Genomic DNA, 21,469 nt, shown 5'->3' with positions numbered 1-21,469 from the left:
TAAAAGAAAAGAAAAATGGGTTATGTTAGGCTTAACTACACAGGTGATCACATTAACATTTAAAATCTCTAGTTCAACTTCTTCAAAAAATATTTTTATCTCAAAAGCCAAGTTTGTGACTAAACTACAAATTGACCAGAGCATCTAGGTTGTGCAAATAATGGGCCCATAAAAATTCTTAAGCTTATTTGTACAGCTTTGTCTGCTAAATCTGTATATGACAGAGGCGGACCCCATACTGCTTATTTTACAAGTTACTTGTGTGTACAGCAAATAATATTAATTTAGATTTGCTCAGCATATAGTTAGGATAATGGATATTTGCCACACATGTTCAAACAATTAATTAAACCCACCTAACAAGGCCTTTAGGAAGTCAAAGGTAGGGTAGATCATGGTAGACTCCAGACTCTCAAGTTATTGTCCAGGAAAAAGATTTTAAAATTATTAAAAATCTTTCCTCAAGATGAAGCCTAGTGTTACACTTGGGCTTATAACTACCAACAAAATGAGAAATAAAATTAAAATTTGGAAATAAAACTTTTCAGACCTAGCATTAAGTTACAGGACATCTATTCCAGGAATATTTAAGTTTTGATCCCCAAATCTTAAAAATTGTCTGTTGCATATCTAGTTATGGGACACAATAGACATTGAGTAAATGAACTTCAAGCAGTGCACTTAGTTGAGTTATAAATTTATTAATTTTAATATACTAGTATAAATGTAGGAAGTCTTTATACATATTTGCCAAGACAATCAAGGAGGTAGAGAGGCTACATAAAAACACTACTCTTGAAAAAAGACAGAGAATGACTGTAATAATAAGTCCATGTGATCACAGATCTGTTCTTCAATTCTGGATACAAGGACTAGGTCATACCCTCTTCATACTTAATAAAGAAATCTTTCTTTCAGAATAAGTGACATCTTAGCCTTTAAAAATGTCTCAAAGGGATACCAGTTCTGCAGAACATTTACAATTCTTTATTGGAAAAAAACTACCTGAGCAAAACATGTAGAAATATTTGGGGTACAGGTATCTTTACTGAAAACTTGTTAGACATATTGAACCCTATAATAAGCAGACTTCAAAGGATATGAAAACACTGGTTCCTCAGAGTTTCATTAAAGACCAATCTTTCACAAAATTATGTGGATTCAAGAAGAATGTAGGTAAATCCATGGACTTGTGGCCATGATTTTAGGGGAGTTTGGGGTGGGCTATTGAGAGCCTTGTTAGGATAGCAGCAGGGGGCTTGCCATGCACTGCTGTCTGGCTATATGATTGGTGAAATTTTGTTCATGCTCAGAAGCCAGACTCTTAGGCTCATATCCCAGATACTGGACCGTGGACAAATTAATCACCATTTATTAATGCACATTATTGGGTTCACATCCCTAAATCACTATTTACTAATTATAAGACCTTAGACTAATTAAAACCTTCTAATACTCAGTCACTTAATAACAATAATTCTTATCTCATAAGTTTCCTAAAGTAAAGAATAAGATAATACATGAAAAGCATCTGGTAAGGTCTAACACTTAGTAAGTTCTCAATAAATATTACTTTTTATCATTGTTAACATTACAACACACTCCTCATGATCTCACAGTTTTTAAGAAGGGATCCCTTTTTGTCAGAGCAAGGCCAGAAAATACAATAGATAAAGCAAATAAAAATAGAGTTGTTAGATTCAAAATGGCTGGGGCCACTCTCCAGTGCTCCTCTTAACCTGGGGACACTTCAGAACAAGTGTGAAAACAACTTCTTACTTGCATGCTATTTTGGAAATAAGAACACTAAAGTTTGCAACCCAGCAATGTGACCCTCCATTACATTATTTGATCAAATCAATAATGTCAAAGTATATAATCATGCCTATTTAAATATTTAAATGTCTCTGGGTCCTCTCCAGATTTCCTTCTTTATTATTTACTTCTTTGCTTGTTTGTTTATTTATTATTTTAGAGAGAGGGGAAAGGAGAAAGAGAGGGAGAGAAACATCACTGTGTGGTTGCCTCTCACTTGCGCCCACAACTAGGGACCTGATGTGCAACCTAGTCATGTGCCTTGACTGGGAATCGAACCAGCGACAGTTGGCTCGCAGGCCAACGCTCAATCCACTGAGCCACAGCAACCAGGGCTCAGATTTCCTTCTTTATACTCCTTCATTTCACTTAGACTGGAGTTGTGCAGTGGTTTATTTATACAGTCAGTTTTCAACCAACACTACAGGTCAGAACTCAAGCAAAGTCATAATTACTTTCAGGAGTCCCCTCTTTTAGAGGTTTCTCCTAGTGTAAAACATAATTCTCAATACAGATCTTATTTTAATACCTAAACATATATTTAATCTTATATCAATGCATAATCACATTTTACCTTTAAATCTGTGGAATTTTTTTTTGTGTGAAGAATTTTTGCTCCAATATAAATCATCTTCATCAGTACCATCATATTTATGAGCTAATGTCAACATTATGTTTCAATTAAAAATACTTTGTGGTGTATAATTTTGGTGAAATATGAGCAAAGGTGGGAAAACCCACATTTGTAAGCTAATAATTTTTGTTTTGTTTTTTGGGCAGCACCGCATTTGGGAGAACTGTGGTATAGGTTCACTAATATTAAGAGACTTTCTTCCCCATTTTGTTCTAAGGTTTAAAAGCAAAAACACTCTGGTTCTGAGTTGTAAATCTTCAAAATGAACTGAGTTTCAGGTTAAGTTTGCAGATATTGATTCAGCCACACTTGTGGCTATTTTCAACAACAAAGATGTTTCCCCTTTGTAAGAAGTCCAATGTACTTATTGCAAAGATATACTGGACTGCAAACTGCTGAGAAAGTAAATAGATGTAAACCATAAGAAATGAGGACAATTTTACAGCCAGGCCCTCGGGATGTGGTGCAGAGTGGGTTTACCTGAGAATGAAGCGCTGGGGTCGCTGCTCCTGGAACAGCTGGTGATACACCCTCTCCGCACAGGAGAAAATGTGCGGCGGCAGAGAGGAGCAGAGCTGCCCGATGCTGCTCAGGTAAAGCTGGGAGACCTGAAACAATGCAGCACAAAGACAGACATCTCCATAAAAAGGCTTCAGGACACTTTACTGCAAGACTCAGCTGACTTATTTCCAAAACACAAAAGTGAATTTATCTTGAATTTTGAACCTCACCTGTAACTACAAAGCATTTGTAAAATTATGCTCTTCTCAACACATTTTAAGCATTTATAATGATAAAATGGAGGCTTATATTGGACCCTTCATTACAAGGTTCAGACTTGAAATTATTCTGCTGTCTTTAAGAAAAGCAACTCAAAAAAGTCCAGCTTAATAGATAACCATGAAGTGAACTGAAATTGTCATCATTTACATCAAAAGCAATTTCTCAGCAATATTTAATTTCTGTCACATATGATAGAATTTTTAACATGAACAGAAGGCAGTTGCCACTACAATGCATATGAATTTATAAATTTCTCAGAAAAACAAAAATTTAATTAACTTAACTTTGGTGACAGTGATTCATGATGACTGCCAGGTGATTCAGTGCCGGTATTTTTAGTCCTATTGATTTTCTAATGAAGTCATTTACATTTGAATAAATGAAATGTTAGGAAGACATCTGAGTCAGGAAGAAATATCAGGCAAATAATTTTTCTTTTATAAAATAACTGGCCTGTTTCTTCAAAGATGTCAAGATTGGGAAGTTCAAGAGCAAACTGAAGAACTGCTCCAGATTGAACATTAAAGATCCTGGTGGTTCAGTGCACCTTGCATGGTAGCCTTGATCTTTTGCTATCTGGGCATTATTGGAACAAAGGGAAAGACCTACATAAGGCTTCTGGATCAGATAATAGCAGTGCATCTGTAGCAACTATTTTTGGAGGTTAGGTAGCAGAATGCCTTTGTTTGTAGAAAATGCATGGTACATGTCATCAATGTTGGTGGGACAGCATGCCAGTGTATTATTTGAAAATGGTTGAGGAAAAAAGTTGTTTGTACTATTTGCACATTTTTCATAAGTTTGAAGTTATTGAAAATAATAGGGGAAAATAATGTTTGAAAGTAGAATAAATAAACTACAGTTCTAAGACATAATTAGATAAATCTCACAAATATAATAGGGAGTGGAATCTATCAGATACATAAGAGAACATACTATATGACCATTTACATAAAGTACAACACAGGTCAAACTAATCTATGGTGTTAGACATCAGATCGGTGGTATCTTGGGCAAGGCGTCAGTAGTGATTGAAAAGGAGCAAGAATGGGGCTTCTAGAGGTTGGTAATGTTCTGCACCTGAGAGCTCATGAAACTTAGTTGGTATACTTAGAAATTAGCACTTTATAACCTGATAAAAATTTCAAAAATCCGAAGTCATTAAACACTATGGTTCTGGTGGAGATACGAGAAAAAGAGATCACTATAACACACTACATGACTAACTCAAGACATGTACGGGTAGGGATTTGGTACATGACAGGGTTCTGCATCACTTATCAGTATAGTAAAGGGCGATGTTGAAAAAATTGATCATGTATTTGTAAAGGAAACAAACATTGAATTCGATCTCATGTCATGTGTAAAAATAAATACAGAAGAATCTAAGTCTGAAATATGAACAGCAAAGCTTAAATAATTTAAACAGTATATAGAATAGAATTCTTGTGATTTCAGTAAGGAAGTAAGGGTCACAAACAAATTACAATGGTATAGATGGGTCAATCTCACAACATTACATTTAACCACTCTAGTGCAACTGCAAACACTGTAATAATAAAATAAAATGTCAAAGCAAAGACAGAGGAGACTAGATAGACTGTGCATATAATCAATAAATTGCCAGTATTCTCTAAATGACTCTTAGAAATCAATGAGAAAAACTGAAACTAAAAGAAAAAATTGGGCAAAGAATATAAATGGAAAAGAATTGCCAATAAATATGAGAAAAGATGCAGAAACTCTGGTAACAAGGAAAGTGCCATTGCTCCCAGAAATCTATGACTTATGTATGACAATCATATTACTTTTTATATGTAAAGAAATTGATGCAAAGAAGTTAGTGACTGGTCGTAGGTCACATGGCTAATTAGCAGAGCTTGATTTCCTGTGACCATATGATTTCCTGTTCTTTAAAGAAGTTGGATAAATTTTTATCTTTGTAATCTCAACTTGGGTGCTTTTGCCAGCACGGTTTTCTGAACACACAGTATTCCCTCTGTCATATCAGTTGTAGCAGTGGAATCTGATAATGTTTGTATTTATCGTTTCCAATTATTCCAAGGAATTTATTAGAGTCTGCAGCTCTTTACTCATTTCAAGAGAATACGGTTTAATGTGACCATTTTCTTTTACATCTAAAAGTTGGGTTTGTAATGTAGCAATCTTGTCATTAGAAAGTGTAGGCTTTAACTGTCAATCAAAATCCTTAGCTGTGCAGAGGAAGTATCAACTACTTCTTTCAACAGAGCCTGATTAATTTCATCTTCCCTACTTTTCCAGCATTTCCTGATAGATCTTCATGAAATGAATTCAACTGATTCGATTGCTGAGGTATTTCTTCATCAGATAAATTTTTACCAACTACAGCTTTGAAAAATTCAGTAATATCTTCTGGAACGTGTATCCATTCTGTGGAATCCCAAACTTCTAATAATCCTGGTAGAGAGGAAAAATTCAGCCACAAATGCCATCAATCATTTTGTGAAGCAGCTGCAAGCCCAGCTCAGCGGGAAGATTCTGCAGTCACCACCAATAGGACTGTGATTTAATACCATAAAATATTATAGGGCATTTAGAATAAATTAACTAGACCCAAACCTTTCAACATTAAAAAATGTTTGAAAGCACCATAGTTAATATACATATATTTTTAAGGCTATGTTCTCTGAGGGAATTAAAATAGAAAATAATGATACATGCGTTTTTATTGCACATGTATAATGTATATATATAGTGAATATACAAAAGATTAGATGAGAGTATAATTACAGGGAAGTGGTTATAATTGCTTATAAAATGAATAAGCTGAGCTGGAACTTAGCCTGAATACACAGCACATTTTGTCACCTAATCTAAAACACCTTATCACTAAGGCATATCTTTATTTTCTGTGCTACCCGAAAAATAAATATTACAACTAAACTAGAAAACAAAGGCTTCTTGTCAAATCTTTAAAGTTGCATCATGATCTTAGGAATATATGTAAAACAGTGGATTTTTTATTTAAAATATTTTCTAAAAATATGAGATCCATGCAGTTGTGTGTATACAATTGTCTACTGTATTATACAGTAGTCCCTTTCTATATTGTGGTTCGCTTATCACAGCCTCATTGTATCACAAGATTTTAAAAAATATTATATGTAATTATTTATCGTGGAGTTTTCGCTATATCATGGGATTTTGCGGTACTGTATACGTATGTTGTTAAAGTTACGTAGGTTTAAGAGTGTAGAATATATTTAAGAACATAAGTAGTGTTTATAAAAGTGTGGAAAAGGTTAATAAGGAACTTGAAACGGTTTCTAAGTGTAGGAAGGGTTTATAAAGCCTTAATATATATCGTTGGCAGCCGTCCGTCTCGAGAGACGATGGCGTAGCTTCTTGAGAGTCTATCTGCACCGCCGAGAATGGCTGTGCAGTCCGACTCGGAGTGACAATCCCTGCCGCACTTGGTACAGGTGAAGGCAGATGGCTGTTGTTGCTGCTGTTGATGCTGCTTCCGCCTCGATCTTTTCTGGGCCGCCTCCTTGTTGTGCGCAGCCTCTGCGCGTGACGTACCTTGCCTGACCGCGAGCCTCCAGGCTAGGCGGTCGTCTGCTTGAACTTCCCATGTGTTGAGATTGATGGAGCATTGTGTCATGTCCTTTTTGCAGATGTCTTTGAACCACAGTTTTGGGCGCCCTGTCATCCTCTGGCCTTCTGCTAGCTCGCTGTAGAGGAGGTCTTTGGGAATACGGCCTGCATCCATTCTTTTGACATGGCCGAGCCACCTGAGGCGTCTCTCACTAAGAACTGCATGCAAACTGCTCATGTTGGCTCGCTTCAGCACCTCGGTGTTGGGGACCTTATCCTGCCAGGCGACATGCAGGACGCGTCGCAGGCACCTCATGTGGAAGCTGTTGAGTTTCCTTTCGTGCCTTGCGTAGGTGGTCCACGTCTCGCTGCCATAGAGGAGAGTGCTGAGTACGCAGGCTTGGTAGATGCGCAGTCTGGTTTTCTCAGTGAGGCTGGAATTGTTCCACGCTTGCCGGTTCAGTTTGGCCATAACTGTGGCTGCCCTGGCGATTCTCCGGTTGACCTCCAAGTCGACTGACAGAGAGCTCGAGATGGTGGACCCGAGGTAAGTGAAATCGTTGACAATCTCCAGGGTGTATCCGTGGATGGTGATGCATGGGGGAGTCCCCGTGCCTTGAGCCATAACGTTCGTCTTCGTCAGGCTGATGGCTAGTCCGAACTCCTTGCATGCGTGGGAAAGGCAAGTGACTAACTGCTGGAGTCCCTCTTCGGAGTGTGATGTCAAGGCTGCGTCGTCGGCGAAGAGCATCTCACGGATGAGCACCTCTTTGACTTTGGTCTTGGCTCGTAGACGGGCCAGGTTGTAGAGCTTGCCATCGGATCTGGTGTGAATGAAGACACCCTCGCTGCAGTCCTTAAAGGCGTATTGGAGGAGCATGGAGAAGAAGATTCCAAACAGCGTAGGCGCGAGGACGCAGCCCTGCTTTACTCCGCTGTTGACTGGGAAGGCCTCAGAGGTTGCACCGTTGTAGGACACCGTGCTGTGCATGTTGTCGTGAAAGGACATGACCACAGCAAGCAGATGTGGTGGACAGCCAATCTTCCGTAGCAAGCTGAAGAGTCCGCTTCGACTGACCAGATCAAACGCCTTCGTGAGGTCGATAAAGGCGAGGTAGAGTGGTTTATGCTGCTCGTGACACTTCTCCTGCAGCTGGCGTAGGGAGAAGATCATGTCCACGGTTGATCGGCCAGCTCTGAAGCCACACTGGGACTCTGGGTAGACGCGGGAAGCAAGGGTCTGCAGGCGGGCAAGAGCGACCCGGGCGAATACTTTGCCGACGACGCTGAGGAGAGAGATGCCCCGGTAGTTGTTGCAGTCGCTGCGGTCTCCTTTGTTCTTGTACATGGTGATAATGTTGGCGTCTCTCATATCCTGGGGGATGTAACCCTCCTTCCAGCAGAGACAGAGTAGATGGTGGAGCGGCTGTAGCAGGACTGGTTTCCCGCTCTTTAGGATTTCTGGAGGGATTCTGTCACTCCCTGGTGCTTTCCCGCAAGCGAGGCGGTCGATGGCTTTGCCGAGCTCTGCCGCAGTAGGTGGGGTGTCTAGCTCCTCCATGACTGGTAGGTCTGGGATGGCGTTAAGAGCAGTGTCTGTTACGACGTTCCTCGTTGCGTACAGCTCAAGGTAGTGCTTGGTCCACCGCCGCATTTGCTGTTCCTGGTCAGTGATGACCTCACCTGTCTTGGACTTAAGGGGGGCGATCTTGGAGGGGATTGGGCCTGTTGCCTTCTTGATACCCTCATACATTCCGCGTGTGTTGCCTATATCGGCGGCTTCCTGGATGGTTCTGCACAGGTTTAGCCAATAGGTGTTGGCACAGTGGCGGGCGGTCTTCTGGACTTTGTTCCTGGCAGCCCGTAGAGCTTGAAGTGTACTGGGAGTGGGCGTGGACTTGTAAGCCAGTAGGGCCTTCCTCTTAGCCTCAATCACGGGTTCCATTTCTTCCCAGTGAGCCTCGTACCAGTCAGCGTTCTTCCGCTCTTTCTTCCCGTAAACAATAATGGCGGAGTTGTATATGGCGTCGCGGAGACGTGACCAATTGGATTCGATAATGTCATCTGCCGCCATCCCCTCGCCGAGTGCATCTTCCATCCTGTTGATGAATTGCTGGGTCTTAACTGGGTTGCTGGCACAACTGGTGTTGATGCGTGGGCGACCCTTCATCTTGGAGTGGTGCAACCTCTTTGACGTTATGCGCACCTTGCTTACCACGAGGGCATGGTCCGTGTCGCAGTCTGCACTGTGGTAGCTGCGGGTGAGGAGGGTGCTGCCAATATCCGTTCTTCTGGTGATGACGAGGTCAAGCTGGTGCCAGTGGCGGGAGCGGGGGTGCCTCCATGACACCTGGTGGATCACTTTGCACTTGAAGAATGTGTTTGTCACGCACAGGCCGTGGTGACACGAAAGCTCAAGCAGTCGCTGACCATTCTCATTGATCTTTCCTCTCCCAAAGTTTCCGAGGCAGGTGGGCCAGGCCATGTGGTCGGCTCCTACTCTTGCGTTGAAGTCTCCAAGGAGATAAAGAGCGTTACTTCTGGGGATCTTGGATAACGCTTCGTCCAGTGCATGGTAGAACTGTTCTTTCTCTTCAGTGGTGGCGCAGAGGGTTGGGGCGTACGCGCTAAGAATGCTGACTGGGCCAAAAGTTGTTGACAATCGGAGGGTAAGTAATCTCTCTGTGCCTCCTGTGGGTGGCTCTATGGAGTTAACAAGCGTGTTCTTCACAGCGAACCCAACACCGTGCTGTCTTGGTTGGTCCGGAGACTTCCCTTGCCAGTAGAAGGTGTAGTTGGTTTCTCTGATAGTTCCGTTGTCGGCCAACCGGGTCTCCTGTAGAGCCGCAATGTCGATGTTTAGTCGTGCCAGTTCCCTGTCGATGACGGCGGTTTTCCTGGCACCATTGATCCACGGAAGGTCTGCAGTAAGTCCGGAACACATGGTCCTGATGTTCCAGCTAGCGAGGCGAAGAGCTGGAGGCTTCTTTCTTGTTTTTTGCTTGGAATTGCCTGATGCGAGTGTTTTGTGGCCCACTTTTCGAGAGGCGCCTCTCTGATCCCCACGCACCCAGTGGGGCAGGCGAGCCATGGCGAGACGGCACCTAATTGGCTGGGGGCTGCCCAGCTTGAGGCGGGCGGTAGCTGTCCGGTGAGGTGCGATGACCTCTCCCACCGTCAGAGGAGACCCCTGGCGCTCATTTCCTTCGCCAATCGCATGAGCTTATAACCGGTATCTGTCTCCTCCCGTGTTGAGTCGACATCTTGCGATGACGCTGGAGTGTCCTCTCCAGTGAAGCTACAAAGCCTGGGCAGGGTGATATGGAGGGCCAGCTGTTGCCCATGCAGCAGACCCCCCCTCTCTTCGCAGCTGAAGGATCCAAGGGGAAAGACAGAGTCAATACAGCTTGGCTTCAGGTGCGCCGCAGGAGTTGCCGGTGTTGACTACAACGTCAAACCGCCTTATATATATATACTTATATATATATAAGTACTAAAATTAATATAAGGTTCCTACTTTGCAGATTTTCACCTATCGTGGGGGGGGGTGTCTAGAACGTAATACCCGCGCGAAGTGAGCGAATACTGTACTTGAACTTTTTTATATTTTGAATTATTCCCAAATTAAAAATAAATATTAAAACTATATTATTTTATTTTTTACAATTACTTTTAAGTATGTTTTATTGATTATGCTATTACAGTTGCCCCAATATTTTTCCCTTTGTCCCTCTCCACCCAGTACCCCCTTCCCTCAAGCAATACCCCCCTCTTAGTTCATGTCCATGGGTTGTGCATATTAAGTTCTTTGGCTTCTCTATTTCCTTTACTATTCTTAACATCCCCCTGTCTATTTTGTGCCTACCAATTATGCTTCTTAATTTCTGTACCTTTTCCCCCATTCTTCCCCTTCCCTCTCCCAGCTGATAACCCTCCATATGATATCCATATCTATGATTCTGTTCCTGTTATAGTTTTTTTGCTTAGACTGTTTTTGTTTTTGTTTTTTAAATTCAGTTGTTGATAACTGTGAGTTTGTTGTCATTTTAATGTTCATAGTTTTTATCTTCTTCTTTTTCTTAAATAAGTCCCTTTAACATTTCATATAATGGCTTGGTGATGATGAACTCCTTTAGCTTTACCTTGTCTGTGAAGCTCTATATCTGCCCTTTCATTCTAAATGACAGCTTTGCTGGATAGAGTAATCTTGGTTGTAGGTCCTTGCTCTTCATCACTTTGAATACTTCTTGCCAATTCCTTCTTGCCTGCAAAGTTCGTTTTGAGAAATCAGCTGACAGTCTTATGGGAATTTCTTTGTAAGTAACTCTCTTCTTTTCTCTTGCTGCTTTTTAGATTCTCTCTTTATCTTTAATCTTTGGCATTTTAATTATGATGTGCCTTGGTGTGGTTGTCTTTCAGTTCATCTTGTTTCAGACTCTGTGCTTCCTAAACTTGTATGTCTATTTCCTTCACCAAATTAGGGAAGTTTTCTTTCATTATTTTTTTCACATAAGTTTTCGATTTCTTGCTCTTCCTCTTCTCCTTCTGGCATCCCTATGATTTTGATGTTTGCACTTTTGGAGATGTCTCAGAGTCTTATTTTCTCTTCATTTTTTTAAATTCTTGTTTCTTCATTCTCTATTGGTTGACTATTTGTTTTTTCCTTATGTTCCAATTCATTGAACTGAACCCTGGCTTCCTTCCCTTCACTGTTGGTTCCCTGTGGATTTTTCTTTATTTCACTTAGTGTAACCTTCATTTCTTCCCTTATGTGTTTGTCACGCTCAATGAGTTCTCTGAGCATCCTGATCACCAGTGTTTTCAACTCTGCATCTAATAGGTTGGCTATCTCCATTTTGCTTAGCTCTTTCTCTGGAGTTTTGATCTGTTCCTTCATTTTGGCCATATTTCTTTGTCTCCTCAATTTGGCAGCCTCCCTGTGTTTGTTTCTGTGTATTAGGTAGGGCTTCTTTGACTCCCTATGTTGGTGCTACTGTTACATTATAAGGGGCGAAGCCTTAGATATTCATCAGTGTTGGGCAACCTGTTTCATCATGTGTGGCACTGTAGGTGGGGGAGGCATCAGAGAACAATGCCTCTTGCTCAGTACTTGCCCCATTTCCATTCAGTTCACCCACTTTCTGTATGTGACTGGCACCCTTCTAGCTGTTCTCCTGGTAGTAGTACCCAGAGTGGGTGGGTTTGAGGGTGTTCTAGGGGGCCCTCTAAATGGATTTGTATGGGCAGTTAATTCTGCCATCCCATTCACCACTGGTTTTCGGAGATAGAAGTTATGAGGTTTTATTTTCCCTGTACTGGAACTCTGTCCCTGGCTGGTTTGGCTCAGTGGATTGAGCGTCGGCCTGCGAGCTAAGTGTCGCTGGTTCGATCTTCTAGTCAGGGCACATCAGAGAAGGAAAACTCTGACTCCAAAAAACCTCCGCTGCCTTGCGGCATACCTCTTCAGGGGAAAGGCTAAGGGAGTAAACCCCGACAGAAAATCCGGAGCCGGAGTCCCTAAGGCGGTTTGACGTTGTAGTCAACACTGGCAACTCCTGCGGCGCACCTGAAGCCAAGCTGTATTGACTCCGTCTTTCCCTTGGACCCTTCAGCTGCGAAGAGAGGGGGGGTCTGCTGCATGGGCAACAGCAGACCCTCCATATCACCCTGCCCAGGCTCTGTAGCTTCAGCTTCACTGGAGAGGACACTCCAGCGTCATTGCAAGATGTCGATTCAACACGGGAGGAGACAGATACCGTGTCACTCCCGAGTCGGACTGCACAACCATTCTCGGCAGTGCAGATAGACTCTTAAGAAGCTACACCATCGTCTCTCGAGACGGACGGCTGCCGACCGACTGGAACTCTGGGCTGCATGTTCTGGCCTGGGGCTGGGATCTGGGATCACTCTGCAGGTGTCTCTCCTGGTTTTTATCTGCCACACATGAATGTGGAACTACCTGTTCCATGGGCCTCAGCCACTGCCTTGCCACTGTTGCCTTGCCACCACTGTCTCATTGCCACCATACTATGTCCTCTCTATCCTGGCTCTTCATCACCATCCCTCCTACCTGCCTGGATGAGTAATTCTTCTTTACATCTTTCATTGTCAGACTTCCATACAGTTTGATTTTCTGGCAGTTTTTTTTTGTTGTTGTTGTTGTTGTTATTTGTTTTGAGGTTAGTTGTGATCCTTCTTATGGCTGTGTGAGGAGGCGAATCGTGTCTACCTACACCTCCATCTTGGCCATAAGTCTGAAACTGTTGTGATGATAGTGATGTATACATTTTAATTTTGAAAGCCACTAGGATGTTTTAGTCCAGCTTTATTTTCTTTTAGGGCAAATTTTTGTCCTTTCCAAAAGCTTGCACTAACATTCTTTCACTTATCCCCAAGTCCAAAATTTAATTTTGACAAAATATTTTTAAACCAACCTGTTCTGTAAAATCCTGCTGAGGATTTCATTAAATGCTATAAACAAAGTGAGACATAAAAGACCTAGGAGCATATAAGAAAAAAACTTCTTGTACATAGAGTGCATTCAGATTCCTACTCTGTTTCTTTGCACATATTTGGGATTACCTATTCTCTTTAGGCTAAGTTTCACTAGAGATTCAATGTGGTGATGAATTTTGAGTGTCTAAATAATAATGTTTTCTCAGGATAACCAAACTAGTAACTTTCCTCAGTTCTCTTGTAATCTCTTTTTCATACAATTTTAGAGTTTGTATGGTTACTATCTGATAATTCTTTGCTTGATGCCAATTATATGCTTTGTAAATAATATAAATATAAAATAATTTTAGTATAATACCATTTTCTATTTAATTACTTCTATCACACCTTGAAGATTTTCACTTACATTAGTTCTAACTTTATATTGGTTATCATTATCATTACCAGTATTACTGCTTATTCTCATTTGGTCCAGCAAATATCATCAGGGTAAGACATTTCCTCTCCTACAGGCTGCCTCTCTCCACTTCACTATATTCTCTCCCCATCTGTATCATTTGGGAAGATTCTGGTCAGTGGAAGTTTTATGTGCTATTTCTTTCTATTTTATGGATGAGATGACATTACATCATCTTCATTTGTGGTTATCTATAGTCTGTGCTGGACTCTCAGTTTCCAATGAATAAAGGCCCTTCTTTATGGATCAGTTCCCTCCTATTTTCCACTGTGCATAATGTCTCTTAATAAACTGCCAGGAGATTGCAGATCATGCCACGTTGTGAGTTCTGAAGCTAACCATGCAGTTCCATAGCTTTGAGTGGATCATTCATAGGCCCCCAGTGTCAGGATCCTAGTAACCTATGAAACCCCCCAATGTCAATGCATTGATTTAACATGGACTGTTATGTTAATTTCACACTATAGCATGAATATGTCACGCTACTCACCTGATTGGATTTCCTGTTCATTATTTATATATCCATATATAGATGACACACTTTGGAAAAAAAAAAGTTTTTTCAAAGGACCACATATAATTAAATATATATGCCTCTGGGCTCAGCATCCTGTCTCTGAGAGTAGTCTGTCATGCATTTCTATGGGGTCATATGATCAGATTTAAATTCTGTCTCTGTCATGCATATAAAAACATTGGAAAGCTTACTTAATTTCTAAGTCTCAGTTTATCTATTTGCAAAGTAGAAATAATAACTCTTATACTGATTGGGTTGCCTTTTGAGATTAAATGTGATGAAGCATGTAAAGCTTTTTGCAGCAAGCCTGCCATGCAATAACAAACCCTAAACAATGCCAGCTCCTGGTATTCCTTCCCAGCCCTGTTCCTCCATTTACAAAACCCTTCTCAGCCACTCTAGCTGCCTGCCAAGCCCAACATGCCTGGCAGTGGGAATATCAGGAGACCAACAGCAAACGGAATCTAAAATTAAGCAGAGCCCTAACCTGGGATCCCCCTCAAGATGTCATGTTACATACTAGGAGAGCTTAATCTCACTGATAATGAAAGGGTACTGCTCTGTTTTGTATTGTGTATATTCAAAAATATAAACCTGAAAAATTATCCACAGTTATTTTATCCTGAATGGTGTCATCATTTTGCACATTGAACTTCAGGTGATACATCCTTGGTTTGGGAACTCCATAGTAAAAGTAATGAGAAACATCCAAGAAAGGTCTAAAATTGATATGTGAGGGATCAATGAATATTCACTGCTCAAGCATTTGTTCCCATGACATTCATTTGTTCATTGGTTTTCTGATTACTAACTTTGCTGATGCATTTGACCTGGTTCTTTAGTTGCCACCATAGTGGCTGTCATCATTGTCTGCTTCTCTGTTCCCTCCACCTCCTCCCCCTTCTTCATTTTCTATTATTTTTCTACCTCATTCTTAAACATGGTATGCATCCTAGAAATCTTACAAAATGAAATATCTATGAGATTTATTTCTAACAGTGCATGCAATATAGAATCTCAACATTACTTCAATTCAACCTCTGAAAACTTCATATACTGTATTTACCTGAACCCGGTTTTTCCTCATGAACTTTTTTTCTTTCCTTGTATTTTCTTTGTTATCAATAAATTTTCTCTCTCAGACTCACAAATTCAAAACCTGTTTCTTTAGTTGATCTTCTTCTGTTCAGTCCTCAAATAAAATTACTCCTTGAATATTACTTACTGTCTTTACACAGACTCACTCAATATCTTCTCCTTTTTTCCATTACCAGAGTCCCCATATTAGGCCCTGATAAACTTACCTGTGGATTATTTCAGTATCTACTAACTAGTCTTCTTGCCTAATATCTCTTTTCCTTAAACTGATGGTAACAAGCAGACTCAAAACTCTAATTGTACCCTACGTCTTTTTTCTGTAATGGTTCTTTATTTTCAAAAAAATAAAATCCAAACTCCCTAATCTAGCTTTATAATATAAGCCTAAAAACTAAATGTTTAATTATTCATTTTTTGATCCTCTTAATTTGTAAATTGTTCTGTGCATTTCTCTAAATGGCCTTATATTTTTTTCATCTCCATAATGTGGCTCTAGGCAATTCTGCAAAATATACTCCCTTTCCCCTTATCAGAATCTTATTCATTCTTTTCAGCTTGTCCCAATCACATATTTTTCCATGTAATGCCTTTCTTAACCTAAGATTTCCTTCCATTCTAACCTTTTGACATGTCAATTAATAGTGTACATCCCAATACATATATTTTTCTGTCTCATCTACAAGTAGATCTGTGATTATTTTTTATTATATTTTTGCATTTTGCTTCTAGAATGTACTTAAGGATAAAGAGACTCAACATCTCTAAATATCTATCACAACATGTTACATTTAATAGACTAAAGAAAGGTTTGTTGGTTTTATAAAGCATTCTTGTCCCTGATTATAAGATTGCTGTGTTTTGTAAAGGCTATTCAGAAAGATCTGTCTACTTTCCTATTTTCTCCTTCTGCCCTATCTCTTATGTGCTTAAAATGAGTGATGGTACTTGTCATCAGCATAAATAGGGAGCATAATAATTAATCTTTCCCTATTAGTTATACTTAATTTAAAACTGTCTGCCGACTGGCCTCTCAGTGCCACTTCTCCCTAGTGATTGTTAGCATCAGATCAACATTGCTTATAGCAGCAAGCCATCTAATGAACAGGGCTGCTTGCTGTCATGTGTTTATATTAGTCTCAAAACAAAGTTTGCCACAAAGGGTGTTCTACATCCATGATTAATGACCTGTTAGATAAGAAATATTATGCAATGGCTTAATACAACACAGTTAATGGTACTAGTAATAACAAAATAAACTAAGGCACAGATGGTGTTTATGGGATTTATTTTTTTCAACATAAAACACAGAAGTAATTTCTCTGGTTTGTATAATATTTATAGATATGGTCCTATTCAATGTTTTATTTTCTTCTTTCATTAAACTAATCAACACTGGAGAAAACAAAATATTTAAACAAAATTTATCATTTAAAATAATAAACATATACATAATTATAATCAACAGATACACAAAAAGAAATGAAACTTTCTCTTCTGTGTTCATAGGACAATGAGATAATTTAAATGTGGTTCAGTACATGAGTAGCGGATTTAGAATTACACGGTACTAATATTGCTACAGAGAATTCCCACTAATTCAACCTAAAAATTAAATCCTTGTTTCTATCTAATACCTATAATTGTATGGGTTATTACTTGTAGACCATGAGGGTACAAACTGTGTGATTCTACATAATGTGTGTGAATTCCAAAGCACCAGATGCTATAGAATTTCATTATGGCCTGATAAAAGTGGGTAATTTTACTGTAAGCTTTATATCAGTGCATATTTTACCAAAATATATTTATTTTGCTCTTACATTCTATGTCAGAGTCAGTGGGAAATGACGGATATAAAGTCTGACACCTATAAATTATAGACTGCACTTGCCATTTTAAGTTTTAACAAAATGTCCTGGCAAAAATCTCAATGCATCATAGTTATTCCTACATTAATAAAGAAATATGTCTCTTAATGTTTTTCTTTTATCTACTAACATGTATTTCTGAAAGAAATGCAAATATAGAATATTATTTGAAACCGTAAAACTGCCATATTTTTGACACCCTAAAAACAAATCACAAAATAACAAGTTTATTACATTACAATATAATATGGCATATTATAACAATTGTTATATTTCCCCTAATACTTAAGAGTTTGACCTCCAGCATTTAAATAGTATTTGTATAGGTATGTATATTTTACTTAATTATTTAAAACTCACTTTTGTCTTACCATAAGATTCTTGTTCACTCTACAATCAAAGGTGACACTATAATATAAGCTAGGAACAATAGATCAATAGTTAACTTTAAATAGCACGTCTTTCTGTCTTTCTCTGTCTCTCTCTGTCACTCTGTCTCTGTCTCTCTGTCTCTCTCTCTCTCAGAAAGATATATACAGAATTTAAAAATTTCAACCAAGCTTAGATATTTGAGGGCAAAGGATCTTCTGACACCAATGCAATAAAAGTAGAAATAGTCTATTTTATTATAGCTATAATAAAGTAGCTGGAAACAGACTAATGATCTCACCATGAACCACTGTAAAAGCTAGAGAAGATACAAATTAAACACTGAATTTGAGGCCTCTGAAAATCACTGAAGCAGCTAGGACGTAAGGGATCAAGAACTCTGAGAAGATCAAAATGCATCAAGCCAAATAGGATATTCTGCATAATTTTTTTTGATCATACATTGACATTTTATGGAGTATAAAGCTTAGAGGTCTCATAGAAAGTAAACACAGCTGTCTAAAGAATTAAGCAGATATAATATTTCAGCAGTTTCACACTGCTGGAAAGACACAACTTCAAGTTCTGGTCTCAGTAACAAAGAAAACCTAGATGAACATCATCCCAACTTCTCAATGGAGACCTTTAAGAGGGCCTACCTTATGCATAATGGCATACACAAAGTAAAGGAATCTTACCAGAGTCAAGACTATATACCTATAATTTACTTATCCATCAGGAAAAAAAATCAAAACTTCTTTGAAAAAAGATAATACCATCCCAGCATTTTATATTTATATAAAAGGTTCAGTATTCAATCAACATTTCCCAGGAATGTCAGTAAATAACATCCATGTAATGGAAACCGACTAACATACAAACTAGAAACAGACACAGATATCATTAGATATTATAATTAGATTAGATTAGAATTATTAGAATTATTATTATCTAGAATTAGAGTTGCTAGAAAAATAAGTTATTATTAGAGTAACAAGACACATATTTAAAATAAATTATTAACATGTTCAAGAAAATAGGTGGTGAAGTAAAGAATTTCATCAGAGAACTAGAATCTCTAAGTATAAAATAAAATTTTTTAAAATTAATTAATTTGTTTATTTATTTTCAGAGAGAGGGGAAAGGAGAAAGAGAGGGAGAGAAACACCACTGTGTGCTGCCTCTCACTCACGCCCCAACTGAGGACCCAACATTCAACCCAGTTATGTGCCCTGACTGGGAATCGAACCAGCGACACTTGGTTCGCAGGCCAATGCTCAATCCACTGAGCCACACCAGCCAGGTCTAAAATAAAAATTTTAATATTGGAAAAAAACAGCTGATATCAACAATTTAATAGATGGTTTTATCTGTAAATTCAAAACAATAGAAGAGAGAATTAGTTAACTAGTCAACCAAGTAACCTAGTCAGTCAACTGACCAGATTGTAGACTAAAGAGAAGCAAATGTAAAAAGTAGAAAAAGAAAAGTTTATATTTTTTTATAATTCATACATCCAAAAAAGTCATAATAGAAAACATATATTAAATTGAATAATAATAAAATCATGAAATATCAAAGATGCAGAATTTAGTAAAGCTGTGTTTAGAGCAAAATCAAAAGCCTCAAACATTTATCTAGGAAAGGCAAAATATCAGTGACATAATTATACAACTTAAATGACTATCAAATTCAATTCAAAGTAAGTAAAAGGAAGATAAAGATAAAAAGCAAAAATAAATTGTATAGAGAATAAATATACTATAGAAAAAGTTTAAAAGGCAAGAGTTTTCTTTGAAAAGATGAAAACAAATAATAAATTCCTAGCAAATTAACTGTTAAAAGTCAGAGAAACCTCAGATCAGCAACAAACAGAATGGAAAGAAATCACTCAAAATTCTAAAAATATTAAAGAATAGTATTATGAATAATTCTAAGCCAAAATCTTTAAAGATTTAACATAGTAAAGAGAATCATTATGCAGCTACTCAATTTAGAATTTTCTAAAAAATTTGTCCTTATCTATTGTTATGGTTTTTCTTCTTATTCGGTCATATGTTACAATTATCTATCTATATCCGGTATTATTCTACATTGTTAAATGACATTTTAAATTTTATACTCACCGTGGTAGAATAAATTGGAAGCTCTTTGAATGGGTTAACAAGCAAGAGGATGTCCCCAATAAAAGTCTGTGAAAAGAAAAGGATATAAGTAGTTCTTAAATCATTTAGATAGCACCTTTAAAATTAAAAATCACTGTGGAACATAAATAATAAGTAAATATTAAGATTTTTAAAATTATTTTAAGTTTGTAAATAAACAGAAAAAGTAAAATTCAAATAAAGCCAATAGGTTTGTTCCACTGAACCATAAAATATGAAATGATTAGATGATTTTGTGAGAACCAGATTGGATTTAAAAACTGTAAAATTAAGACACGTAGCAAATATAATGGAAGAAGTAAATGGGGCAATGAGATCTATGTTGCTACAGAATACTAATACATAAAATGCATAACTGAAAAGCTGACAAAGCACAGAAAGCAAATCAAGATGCTTTTTAATTAAAAAGGACAAGTAAAGAGATATAAAGGCATATAGAACAGATGAATCAAACAGATACCAAATAATAAATGATAGATTTAAATACAAATATACCAGTAATTATATCAACCGTAAAGCTACTAAATACTCTCATTAAAAGAAAAAGATTTGCTGGGAGGTAGGGTGAAGGGACCTGGAGCAGGGTATTTGTGGGGTAAATGGTGATGGACTGAAACCACTTGAGGTGGTGAACACACATACAGTGTACAGATGATGTGTTGTAGAGCTGTGCACCTGAAACCTGGATAACTTGGTTAACCAGTGTCACCCCAAAAATTCCATAAAAGGGAAAAAAAAGAAAGAAAAAGATTATGAACTGGATTAAAATACTATGTGCTACTCCAAAGAGAAACATTTTAAATATAAAGGATAATAAAATTTGAAAGTTAAAGGATGAATCAAGATACACATTAAAACAATAACAACAAAAAAGGCGGTTTAGCAATACTCAATTCATAGAAAATACTCGTATATTTTAAGGTCAGAAACAGTACCAATGATAAAAAAAAAAGCAACATTTCACAATGATAAAATAATATATCAATCAATCAGGAAGATGCAGCAATTTCTAAATTTCTATGTGGTTCAAATCTAAGATAAAATATGTGAAGCAACAACAGCTTTAAGAAAAACATGAATTCACAATGATAGTGGGAAATTTTAACAGTTTTTTTCTTAGTAACTCATTGAATAAGCATACAAAATTTTAAAATAAATAATTAGTGATTTGAACAGCCAACGTACACAAAACACTGTTACCCAAAACTTTAGAATATATGTATATTCTCTTAAATTGAACGCAGAGTGGTTTTATTACATTTAAAGGATTTGAGTAGCACAGAGAATACTCTCTTATCATGATAAAATTAAGATAGTAATTAATAATGGATACCTAGAAAAATCAGCAAATATCTGCAAAAGAAATTGAATCTATGCCTAAAAACCTTTCCACAAAAAATCTTAGACTTCTCTGGTGAATTCTTCACAACATTGACATACAAAATTAACAAATGTTATACAAGTAGTTCCAAAAAAACAGGAAAATATAATTTCATTTTAAGAGGCCTGCATGAAAAATGTAACTAATAGATTGAAAGAAATAATACAGATTATTCTCTCTCATCAAAATCATGCAAAAACTCTGAGCTAAATATTGAGAATCTAAATTGTAATAATGTATTCAACAGGTAATATATCTCAACCAAATAAACTTTAGGAATACAATGTTGGCTTCATATTAGAAGATCAACTTTTAGAATACTAAGAAGTAAAAAACAAAAGTCAAAT

General features: G+C 37.9%; 1 protein-coding gene and 1 pseudogene across 1 annotated transcript in view; both read right to left on the bottom strand.

The window, feature by feature from the left end:
• MYO16 (myosin XVI) overlaps positions 1-21,469 on the bottom strand; it is a 654,868-nt gene that overhangs the window by 349,725 nt on the left and 283,674 nt on the right. Inside the window, exons 13-14 of the mRNA XM_090257968.1 lie at positions 19,703-19,768; positions 2,930-3,057 (exon numbers count right to left, since the gene is read on the bottom strand). Coding sequence (XP_090114094.1) covers positions 2,930-3,057; positions 19,703-19,768 — 194 coding nt within the window. The remainder of the gene's footprint in view (positions 1-2,929; positions 3,058-19,702; positions 19,769-21,469) is intronic.
• On the bottom strand, positions 5,288-15,328 carry LOC149996309 (COMM domain-containing protein 8 pseudogene; annotated as a pseudogene).

The sequence above is a fragment of the Furipterus horrens genome, unplaced genomic scaffold (genome assembly GCF_987537825.1).
Source record: "Furipterus horrens unplaced genomic scaffold, mFurHor1.1.pri manual_scaffold_12, whole genome shotgun sequence".
NCBI classification, from domain to species: domain Eukaryota; kingdom Metazoa; phylum Chordata; class Mammalia; order Chiroptera; family Furipteridae; genus Furipterus; species Furipterus horrens.
The sequence above is the reverse complement of the archived record's forward strand: the minus strand, read 5'-3'. Positions and strand labels throughout refer to the sequence as shown.